Here is a 12,293-nt window from a genome sequence, read left to right on the forward strand (position 1 = left end):
TTCAAAATCTTTAGACTATTCTGTCCTTGACCTGCATAATGGCTTATCCATTAAACAAACAATGGCATCTCTAATGAATCGTCCCTTGATCAATATGCCATTGCAAAAAAAAAAAAAAGTATGCCCTTGATCAAAATGCCATTGCAAAAGAAACAACCAAATAACAAAATTACTCCCCAACATTCTCTTCGAAAAATTCTTTTTTTTTTTAAGGCGACAAATATGCATTCAAGAAAGAGGTAAACTTTCTAGAAAAAGTATTATGAGACTTGTGAATTCAAGAAAGAGAACCTACATCACCATGAATAAAACCAAACACTAAAAAATTGCTGAAATCGAACCCACAAATTCGAGGTTGATCTACTGTCTCGAACCCGCAAAAAATTGCAGAAATTGAACCCACAAAATCAAGTTTGATCTACTGTCTTGAACCCACAAAAAATTGTAGAAATCGAACCCTAAAAGGCTAAAATAAACTTACTAGATGGGTTCTTTCCAGGAGAGGTCGTGGACTCGTGGGTAGAGACGAGAGAAAGGGAAAAGGGAAAAAAGAAGAAAGGATAAGGGAGAGGAGACGGGGGAGAGGGGAGAGAAATGAAAAAGGGTTGATTTAGTGCACTAGTATACATCATAAATCACTTAAGTCTCATGTTTGTTGAGATCTTATTGGTTGGTGTAAAAGAGAGCTAAACATCTGACCGGCATTGCGCTTTTCTCTTTATAAAAAGGCTAAGACCAGTGGGGGTAGAGGAAGATGCAAAGGGTTTTCCTCCTATCTTCTTTGTTTGACTAAGCAAGGTATTAAAGTCCCCTAGACCTAAGATTGGACCTGGAAAGGCTGCTGCAATTGAGTTGACTAGTGTCCAAGTAGCTTGTTTCTCATGTGGTTGTGCAGGACAATAAACCAACAATAGTAGCCATGGCACATGGACATGATTCGAGTACACTAATAGAGCCATTACATTACTCCCAACATGAGCAGGTTCAACATCCATACCCAGACGCCATATACATAACAAACCTACCCATTTCTTCGGGGGAGGGACATGCAAATACATAGAGAACCCTAATCTATTTACAATACCAGCAATATTATCATCACACATTAGAGTTTCTAAAATGAAAATTAAATCATGGTGATGATTCCTGATTTGTGTCCTCACACTACAATTGCTAGAGGTCGGACTATATCTAAACAATTCCAAGATAATAGTTTCTGGGGTAGTGGCAGATTAGGGCTTGCCACCTAAGCCACTTCAGTAACAGAAACTTCTTTCTGCATAGGGTAGAGAAATTCGTTACCAGCCACTACTTCGTTACCCACCACTGCTTCGCTACCATCCATTGGCAAGCTATGTGTAAGCTTCTCCACTTTGACTGACCTTCCAAGTCCCTTCCGCTTTGCTGCCAAGATTTGTTCTACATTTTCAATGTCTCCAATCTCCACTTGGGGATTAAGGCAAGAAATGACACCATTGCTCTTTTCTTCAGGGGGATCTCCACATCATAGTGTTCCAGGCCTCTTTTAGTAGCTCTAGCTTGATTTCTCACTAGGTTTTTCAGGGCATTTGGGTTGAGTATATTCTCATAGGGAGGGTTTGATTTGGCTAGATTTGCTGCTATCAGGACCGAGCTTAGAGGTGGTGAGATGTTTTGAGGGAGTGAGTCGGTGGTATGAGTTTGAGGGAGTGGGTCCATGGGTTGTGTATGGAGGATTGGGTCAATACAGTTGGTCTGAATAAATGGGTTTGTGGGAGGAGTCTGAAGGATTTGGTTGATGGAGTGGGCTTGAAGAAGGGGGTTTGTGGGATGGGTCTTAGGGAAAGAGTCTGTGAGCGTTTTTGGGCTTGGTATTTTAGTTAGGATAGGCCCTTGGTTTATTATCGATAACTCATTAGTGGGCCTTTGAGTTGGGACTAGTTGAACACTAAAAGTTGGGCCTTTGAGGAAGTCAATTTTTTGAGAATTTGGTGATAAACTAATGGGCTCACATCTTCCCCTTGCCTTTGCTAAAGAAAGGTTTTTCTGTGGAAGCTCTTGTTTGTGATGTGCTCACATTTGATTCCTTGATGCATACTAGAGGAAGAGCAGTTTCCAATCTCTTTCTAACTTGTCCATACTCAAGAATACTCTAGAGGCAATCGTCATGACCCTCAGACATTACAATCATTGTAAGGCAAAATATCTCGAATTGGATCTTGGCTATTTTGGAAGCAATCACTAAGTTGCATATTCCTTTTCATGAATCCCAAAATTTTCAAATTTTTGCAATTCTAACAATAGATAGTCTTTGGTTCTATAGAAATCAGATTACACATGGATCTCAATCAATTCCTATAAATTAGTTTGTGGGAAAGGCCCTTAGGCTTTACCAAGAACTTAGCAAGGCTTGGGAAATGAAGAAAAATATTGAAAGTCTCATGTGGAATCCTCCTCCCAAAGGTCAGGTCTCAGTTTCTTTTGATGTAGCAGTTCGACAGTCAGGTAGTACAGCAACTACAGTGTGTAGGGATCATTCAGGAAAAATTGTTGGATGTGTAATTGAATTTACAAGAAATTACAATTCAATTTGTGGAAAGGCACCAACAGCCTTCATAGGAATCTGTATGGCAACAAGGAAAGAATGGAGGAGCATTGTTATTGAAGGTGACTCCCAAGTGGTGATTTCAGTCATGAAAAATTCTTGCCAAAACTCAGACTAGATTATAGAAGGCTTGATAAGAGATTCAAGAACATTGCTTAGTAATTTTGAAAGTTGGAAAGCAGTTAAAATTCATCGGGCTCAAAATCGATGTGCACATTCTATTGCACAATGGACATCCTCAAACTCAGTGTTTGGCAATATACCTAGAATCAAAATACCACAATGTCTATTGAATTTTCACACTGGAAAGGATCCTTTGCGAAGAGAGAGAGAGAGCGCGCGCGCGCGCATAGACCTTGTCCAAATAAGGTGTGTATTGTGCAGAGCTATAAATCCAAATCCAAATATATGTTCTGTACATGCAAGTTCGAGACACATGTGATAGGTGACTGTCACCACCTAAGATAAACAAAAAATAATATATATACAACTATTTATAACTTTTACATTATCTTTTAATAAAATCTTATTATTATTATTATTTTTTATCTATTTGGATTTTGTTTGACATTTATGGAATTTAAACTTTGAACTCAAGAGTAGTAAAAAATATTTTAATAAAGAGTTATGTAAAAGTTGCAAAATAATTGTCTTTATGATTTTTCAAAAAATAAAAAACCGGACTTCTTAAATTCTATATTTACGGCAAAGAAAATGATAAGTTGTTTGGTAGAGTTTCTCAATCGTTCAAGAAATATTTACTTAAATGCCATGGGAATACGTCCCTAGAAAGAACTTGAAGTAGAAGTTGGGTATGGTCTTTGGATTTGCTTTGTTAAATTGGTACATAAAAGATTGAACATGAGATTGCATAAAAAAGAGTGTAATCCACAAAACAGACTATCAGCAAAGCCTCAGGAGTAAGGGTCTCAAAATTTAACCAACTAATTCCCATTCATAAGGGCAAACAGATGTGAAGGCTTAATTGCATTGCCATAATTTTAAAGCTAGTAATATAAGATTGTTAAGTAGATATACATTATCAATAGCCCATCCTCCAACATTCAAGAATTAGACAATTTGCACCAGAAGACCCTTATGGGATCAGCATCCATACTTACAGCTTTTAAACATGCAAACCTGCAAAAAAAAAAAAAAAAAAACGTGAAGCTGCCAGCTCTGGCATAAGCAGATTCAATCACCCCAACAGTCTGTCCTTTAAGCAAGTTTCTCACAAACCTATCGGAAAAAGAAAGCCAAATTGTGCATTCTTCTTCATCATCTGAATCTTAGTCACTCATTCACTCATTCACCTGGAAGGTGTAGTGTATAATAGGGATCATACAGATTAGGAAGACACCCATCATATAGGCCAGCCCTCACGAACTCATCTGCTTCAACTATTCTTCTAGCAGCTGCTAAAAAAAGTGAACCTGCCAGCTCTGTCGTGGTCTCTGTAAGTACTCTGTAACCACGAGCCATGAATTAATCTTCTTTTCTCCCAGCACAATAAATTGAAAATTTCGACCTTTTGTGAACAGAGCAAATCAAAGTACCTGTACATAGTATTGAGGTGCCTCTACATAATGAATTAAACATGTTATGAATCTTAATACTAGCAATAGCATGATCAAATATTAGTTAACATCAGACTGCACTGCTAATAGATATGACCAAACATGCATGATGCATCATGTAATATCACGAATCTCCATGGCTACGAACACATGCACAAAGTATACATCTAGAGCATTCTTACAAAAAGCAAGCATGTCATGACACAGACACAAAACATAAAGCAAACAAGAAAAGGACTTACAGGACTGGAGTGTTTCCAACAGCAACACCGTACTTGTTAGCCGCATTGACATCAACGTTATTATAAGCAACAGCCATGTTACTGAAAGCGGTCCCTCCTGCTGATCTTCTCAATGTCGAAAATAGTGCCTCTCCCCAATTTTCTGTCAACTCCTCGACAACCCAAAACCAAAGAAAAAGAAATGTAATCATTTCTGAGCAGTTCAAAAATGATTTATTCGGTCAAAAGTAAATCACCTGTCCAATCACTCCGTCGCACTTGTCGCCGATTAAAGCAACGATACCTTCCACAGACAGTATAGTTTTCTTTTTTGTACATATCTGAAAAAACATGACCAAAACTCCATCAATAAAGACGAGTAACTATGAAAAGAAGAGAGACTCAATGGAGAGAAGAATAAGAAAATGAAACTACTTCGACCCGACAATCTTGTTCATAAGAGATTGATCCAGCGAGTTCCGGGCATGGGCTTTGTGATAACAATTCTGTATTTTCCATTTGGGTTCCAAACCTCAATCGAAACCGGTTTGGCCATGAAAGCTAATTGCCGGAGACGCTGCCAAATATGGCAAGTGAAACACAGCTCTCAAATTGCACCAACTCTGTTTGGAATGTTATGGTGCAAATGCAGTGCAGCGTAACATATTATCTTCACCAGTGAGATCAGCTTGATTGCCTGTAAAAATATTACCACTGCACAAATCTTTTAAAAAAGATAAATTATACTTCCACTTGACAAAAAAAGTTAAAGCCATGTTTGGACAGTGAAAATATTTCAATTTATCTCATTTAATTTTATCATTATAATTTTTTTAAATGTTTATATAAAATATAATAAATAATTCAATATTTTTAAATTCTAAAATAATAATAATATTAAAAAATAATTTTTTAATAATATTTTATTCAACTTTCAACTTTCATCTCATTTCAACTCACTATCTAAATGACACCTTAGTTAAAAAAAAAAAAAAAAAAAGAATGTTAGGTATAAGAATACTCTTGTACCTAAATTCTGTGTATTCCTTTGAAAAATAGTGAAACTCAATATTAAAAGGTTAGATTTTTCACTTGAGTCTTGTATTTATTTAATTTTTTAAAGAGAATATACGAAACTTGCATATTTTAAAATTGGATAAATTATTTTTTAATTAAAAATTAATTATCTCAATAATAAGTAAAATAATTTTGTAAAATTACCTGGCCCACTGACAAGTCGACACGTAAGGAGCCTTTTTGTCATTTTCTGTCAAAAATGACAAAAAGTGGGTAAGGCGACTCTGGTGGGCTGATGGCCCAACCCAATCCATCAGACAATGACCGAAATGTCTACATCATCGTTTTCATCCAAAATAAGCACAACAAAAGATGGCGGTGTGGCCCAAATTGGTTTACTTGGGCCCAACTGCATGGGGAATCCATTTGTAACCACCCAATAGCAACTTCAGAGGCCAGTTTTGGTGTATTATTATTACTTTCGTCCGTATGTGCGTGTGCTGCGCACACCCAAGCGCGAGGAGTGTCTGCGCTGTGCGATGGAAAGCGCGAGCTGGGCACGTGTTTTGGGTTTGACGTGTTCTGAGGCAGAGAGCAATGAAGCCAAACTCCCGAGTTACCTCTTAGCCGGACAGTCTCGTGAATGGAATGAGGAGGAGATCTCGCATCCCTTTCTTGACGCAAACTCCTTAGGAATTAGAACCGAAGAAATGGTGGTGTTTGTGTTTGAAATCCAATTCAGTTCATTGGCCTTTGAAAAATAAATAAATTATAATGAACTCCACCAAGTAGGTGGTATCAAATTGATGAAATAAATAAGATTTCGGACTTTTTAAGGCATTATTTTGTTTTGTTTTCAGTGGGCTAATTCAATGGCAAATGTGGACAAAAGGAGGCCTCTATTTCCTTTTACTGGTCAAATGATGATGATGATGGCCGACACAAAGTTGTTGATCAATCGACATGGATAATGGTAAAAGAGTAATTCTGTGCATAAGCATAGGATTTTTTTTTTTTTTAAAAAAAATTCGAAAAAAGAGCTGACATGGCATTATGGGCTATTTTATTTGGAAAATACTACATGCCCCGCTGGGGGCTCCCGCTGGGCCTGTAGCATTTTTTTTATATATATTTTTTAAATTTATTTTTATATAGATATTTTTAATAATTTTAAATATTTTAAAAAATAAAATAAAAATTATAATATTATTTAAAAATATTTTCTTAATTACGAAGTAGAATAAAAATTAATATTTAATGATTTGTATTTTACTTTTTGATTAAGGAAGTATTTTTTTTTTTTTACTTTCTGATTAAGAAAATATTTTTTAATGATTTGTTTTTTACTTTCTGATTAAGGAAGTGTTTTTTAATGATTTTTTTTTTTACTTTCTAATTAAGGAAGTATTGATTAAGGAAGTGTTTTTTAATGATATTTTAAATTTATTTTATTTTTTAAAAATATTTATAAGTGTAAAAAAAAAATCTATATAAAAAATAAATTAAAAAATTACACATAAAAAAGTACATGTTAAGCTCAACGGGAGCCCCTAACGGGGGCTGTAATATGACTATTTTAAATATTTTTTAAAAAATCATAATATTATTAAAAAATATTTTCTTAATCATGAAGTAAAATAAAAAATTATAAAAAAATATTTTTTTATAATTTTTTATTTTACTTCGTGATTAAGAAAATATTTTTTAATATATATTTTTTACTTTTGGATTAAAAAAATATTTTCTTAATAATATTTTTATTTTATTTTATTTTTTTAAAATATTTTAAAATATTAAAAAATCTATATAAAAATTATTTAAATAAAATATATATTAAATAATATTACAGCCCCAGCGGGGGCTGTAGCACTACCCATTTTATTTTTCAAAGTAACAACTTTGTAGTTTGTCCAAGTCAATAAGTTGGTTTATTGTAACTTACCATTATTCAATTATTTGGATTAATTTTCTTGGAAACCAATACAAATTAACACAATTATCCGAGGTTAATGTTTTAGAAAATAATAATGTCGTAGGTTAAGGTCGAGGGCTGCAACCCAACCAACCCGGTCCATGTTTGGACCCGATCCGACCCAACCCGGCTTAAAAACGGGTCAAACCGCCATAGGCCGACCCAACCCAACATTGGAAGCAAACCCAGTTAATTAGCACCATAAATCAAAGAACTTACAAAGCAATCGTCGTTAATTGTGAAAATATACTTCTTCTTAGACACCATGTAGCCAAAGCAGCGGCAAGCAGAGACCTTGAAGGAAATGCATGAGGCTTTGGGACCCAAAATCTTGTTGATGTCGTTGCGGTCATAGAGCTCGTAATCGAAGCCATCAGGGATGTTGATGCTCTTCGAAGGATCACCATCTTGGACGATGATGAGGTGGTAAGGCTCAAAGAATGGCCTCCACATCTCAAGGAAGTCCAAGTTTCTAATGGTGGGGATCACAATGTCAAGCTCATATTTCAACAACGGCGTTGGGGCATGCGAAGAAGCTTCAACGATAGCCATGACAAAGAAATTGAGAGCGTGATGGTGTGGGTTTGAGGTTGAGATGGGAGCATTTGTGAAGGAATATAAGTTAAGGAGTACGTGGTGGCACGTGCAAAGCCAGTGATATAGGCACGAATGGAGGGTTACGAGGAGACGTGTCTGGATTTGGAAGGTTTTGGGACTTTTTCAAAGGCTGTCAGTGTCTAAACTAAGCTGGGTTGTGATTTTACGGTGATGGAAGCTGCAGAGGCTGGAGATGGCAACGTCATTCTTGATGGAGGCTAGTGTTTCTAAGCTTTTATTTGAAGAGAGTGAACTTCAAGTTTCAACCTACCCATTTTTTTGGTCTTTATAATGGTTTTAGAGAGTTCGATCCGCAAGTTACTTCAACCCACTATTTTGGTTAGGTCGGGCCGAGCCATACAGACGGGCCGATCCTATTGTTTTATGCATAGCCCTAGGTTCGACAGTCAAATTTTTTCATTTTGTGGATAAGTTAGTTCATAATAAGGTTGTGTTTGGGCGATAATTTTATATATTATGTGAATATTAGTAAAAAAATAATTATAGAATAGTGAATAGTAAAAAATAGATAAAAAATAATAGTATATTTTTTTAAAGAAATGCGAACTTTTGAACAGTTTTTTTGTGGGGTTATGAGATTTTGTTTTTTTGTTGTTTCCATATAAAGACAGGGTTAGATTAATAAACCAAAAGATTACCATAAAACACTATTATAACCCTTTGTGTTCAATTTTCAGTTAACTCTTGAGCCACTTTATCCGCAACAACCCTCATCGCATTCTCCCTCTCTCTCGCTCGCTGTTCTCTGCTAATTCTCTCCCCAGACGGACGGAGAGAGACACCAGAGAGGCCATGGAAAGGCTTCTATACTCATCTTCTCCGACCGCTTTTAAGCTTCACCCGAAACACTCTCCCTTTTTCCATCATCGGCTCTGCGGATTTGATTCGGCCAGACTCCGTTTTCTCCACCCAACTCGCCCCGACTCTAAACGGGTCAGCTCATTCTCTTGCAAAAGGAAAAACCCATCTTCCTCCTCCTCTTCTTGGTCGTCATCTGTATCGAGTAGTTCACCAGCTCTACCTTCTTCCCTGGTCGGCTCGCCAGCTGGGTCGGTGCCCAAATCCCATTTTCTCAAACCGGTCTCACTCGGGACTTCTGATCAACAAAAGGTATGATCTCTGTGAAATTATTTTGTAAAAACTGTCTTGTTTATTTTTCCTTTGTGGGGTCTTCTATTATGATTGCAAATGCTCATTTGCTACAATGATTGTTCGGTTCTCTGAATGAGGAAAGGGAAGCCAAAATCCCAAAATTCACTTACTTACTCGAGTGTTTTTAGGCATTATGTTCTGCTATCCATCTTTTTTTCCCCGTTCTAGGAGGGTTTTTATATGTCCCAGCTAAATCGAGAACTTGGTTGCAATTCATGAAGGAGTAGGGTACATGTTCAGGCAGCTAAATGTGAAATTGTGTAGTCATCACCAAAAAAATAAATTAAAAAATAAAGAAAGAAAGAAAATCAAACGGCTATCTCTATTGTCTTTCTATTACAGTTATCTTGGTTCCATTTTTCTTGTTGCTTTTCTTTTTCTGGAATACAAACCCAATGAAATAAAGGACACCGTTCTCTTTTTAATTTTCCAAATTCGTTTCAAGAAGTTTTAAAAGGTCATATAATTACTAATAAAAATGGTTATTTAATTACCCTTTTCCGCTGAAAATATAGTCATAACCAAAAGGGTATAAATTAATATCCATAAGTGGGGATGGGTAAGCGTGTATAGATAAATTTTAGCCATTGGATGTCTATAAGGTGAAGAATATTCTGGTAGTTTTACATGATCTACTAGATACTTAAATTGATTCGTAAAAAAGCAATAAGCATGCTTGTATCTGTGTGCACCCTGTGGAGGAGAGGTTAGTGAAAGGGGTGCAGAAGGGCAATATTTTTTATAATAAGATGAGGAACTGTAAATCTAAACATTAGACATTTTATGCCACTTGCTGAATGAGGCCAGGTTCTTTCTTTTGAATATCATGAAAAACTCTTGATGTTGTTTAATTTGAAACATGCATCCAGATGCTAGTATCAAAAAGATTTTTTTGTTTTGTTTTTGTGTTTACCTTTTGCTATGTATTTTTGGTTGAATTTGGAGAACAGTGGGTGATTTGTTCACTTGCAGGAAAGAAGTGGAGTTTACAAACATGGTGCCCAGTGCCATAGACCAGTCTCTTAATGTTTCAAAACATTGAGCTTAGCAGTTTGGTTTATATCCTTTAGTATTCTTTTAGTAGACATAAAGAGGGTTATGCCAGAAATGATGTTTTCAATTAATATGTATATGAATATGATTTTCACTTACCTATTACCACTGCATGGCTTCCAACTCATTTTCTTATATAACCCTCTATCATTTTTATTTCGTTTTGCACCTCATCCTCATCCTTATCTACATGGCGACCCCATTATTTCAGAACCTACCTAATTGGTAACTTTTAATCGATGCCAATTAATCTGTTTAGTCCTTATCCAAAAAACAAAACTGATATGTTTAGTAAAATGGATGTTTGGAAGCACCCATTGGATCCTTGCTGTTTGAAATTGGATTAAAATTTAAGTTTGTGTGTTTATCTGTGTTGAGGTGCTGTTTTGTTTTAAAAGTTCTCATCAAATCCATGATTTGGTTATAGTTTACACAAACTGAACATGTCAACTTCGTAATCAGTGCCTGTACTGTAACCATTAGTATCTGTACTGTACAAGGATTCATGCATCATATTTTGAGGATCTGCACTGGGTGCTAGTTGGTGAGTTCTGTTGCGTTTGAACTGTTTTAAGTTATTGTAGAACTAGGATTTTTATATAATAACTTCTTTGGTTGTTACAATTATTTTCTTGCAATCAACTTGAAAGTTGTAGCTAAAACTTACCTAAAATAATGATACATTTTAAAGATGGTTTGCGGAGTCCTAATACTAATACTATGGTTTTAACTTCAAATGTTCGATCACCCTATATACTTAAACAGGTAATCAATGTGGGCAAATGTATGGTACTCTCTGCTGTCATTATGATCTTACTTCAACCAGTTTTTGCACCGGCGGCTTTTGCAACATTTCAAAGTGCAGCTAAGGCAGGGGGTCCTGCTGCTGCTGCTGCAGTTGGGGGAAGACTTATTCAGACTGAATTACTTAGTAGTGCTTGGACTGGTTTCTTTGCTGGTTGCTTACACACACTATCAGGACCTGACCACCTTGCTGCTTTAGCTCCACTCTCAATCGGTCGTAGCCGCATGGAAAGTGCTGTTGTTGGAGCACTTTGGGGGTGTGGCCATGATGCTGGTCAGGTTATTTTTGGCTTACTGTTTCTGCTGTTAAAAGACCGGCTCCACATTGAAGTAATCCGAACATGGGGCACCAGAGTAGTGGGAGTTACTCTTCTTGCTATTGGTGCTATGGGCATAAGGGAAGCTTCAGAAGTCCCCACCCCATGTGTTGCCTTGGAAAATGGTGAGTGTGATGTTAGCATTTACGAATCACTTGAAAACCCAGCAGTTGGGAAGAAGAAAATTGGTTTTGCCACTTTTGCCACTGGGATAGTCCATGGGCTTCAACCAGATGCATTGATGATGGTCTTGCCAGCGCTTGCCTTGCCTTCTCGCATAGCTGGAGCTGCATTTCTTATTATGTTCTTGTTTGGGACTGTGGTTGCAATGGGAAGCTATACGGTGTTTATAGGCTCATGTAGCCAGGCATTAAAGGATAGGGTGCCAAGAATAACTGAGAAACTTACATGGGCTTCTTCCTTTGTAGCAATTGCTCTTGGATTTGCCATCATCATTAGCCAGTTTTTCGGGTATAGCCTATATTAATACCTCCTACCAAACTTTCGAGATCAACATTTTGCAGGCGTCATTGTTAGTCTTAGAAAAAGAGTTCAGAAGGATCATCCAATTTACTTACCTCAAAAGTTAAAGCATCTTGTCTTGGTAAGAATCATCATCCTCTTTAGTCTATCTATCTCCTTTGGCTTGTGAAGGTTGTAATTTTTAAGTACAAACGAACCTAGTGAATTTTACTTTCTGTATGATTCTTTTGTAGATTGTTTAGCAACGTGGTTATGGTTTATGAATTTATGCCAATCACACGCATAAATGGCATATATCAGCTCCATTTTGCACAAGTTCTTGACATTGGATACCGAAGCAAAACATAGTAGCTAACCATAAACATTGCGTTACCTTGATTGAATTTGCGAACACACCAGCAATGGTCTTTCTGGCCATTGAAAGCTTCCCTCTGCAAACTTACAATTGCATCAAAATGCATTGACTGCCATATCAAAAACTAATATCCCAGTGCT

At 36.5% G+C, this 12,293-nt stretch overlaps 3 protein-coding genes across 3 annotated transcripts; 1 reads left to right on the forward strand and 2 right to left on the reverse strand.

The window, feature by feature from the left end:
- Window positions 1–1,246: 1,246 nt before the first annotated feature.
- LOC109006505 (glycerate dehydrogenase-like) lies at window positions 1,247–4,901 on the reverse strand. Its single transcript, XM_035686241.1, has 6 exons — window positions 4,818–4,901; window positions 4,640–4,723; window positions 4,408–4,552; window positions 3,930–4,050; window positions 3,759–3,823; window positions 1,247–1,497 (listed from the first exon to the last, which is right to left on the reverse strand). The coding sequence occupies exons 1-6, from the start codon at window positions 4,899–4,901 to the stop codon at window positions 1,247–1,249; spliced, it is 750 nt and encodes a 249-aa protein (XP_035542134.1).
- A 2,659-nt stretch (window positions 4,902–7,560) lies between these two features.
- LOC109006480 (probable UDP-arabinopyranose mutase 2) lies at window positions 7,561–7,923 on the reverse strand. Its single transcript, XM_018985771.1, has one exon. The coding sequence runs from the start codon at window positions 7,921–7,923 to the stop codon at window positions 7,561–7,563; it is 363 nt and encodes a 120-aa protein (XP_018841316.1).
- Window positions 7,924–8,643: 720 nt separating this feature from the next.
- On the forward strand, window positions 8,644–12,072 carry LOC109006603. Its single transcript, XM_018985938.2, has 2 exons — window positions 8,644–9,099; window positions 10,960–12,072. Exons 1-2 carry the CDS (start codon window positions 8,782–8,784, stop codon window positions 11,800–11,802), a joined length of 1,161 nt encoding a protein of 386 aa, XP_018841483.1. The 5' UTR covers window positions 8,644–8,781; the 3' UTR covers window positions 11,803–12,072.
- The last annotated feature ends 221 nt before the right edge of the window (window positions 12,073–12,293 follow it).

This window comes from Juglans regia, chromosome 16, assembly GCF_001411555.2.
Source record: "Juglans regia cultivar Chandler chromosome 16, Walnut 2.0, whole genome shotgun sequence".
NCBI lineage: Eukaryota > Viridiplantae > Streptophyta > Magnoliopsida > Fagales > Juglandaceae > Juglans > Juglans regia.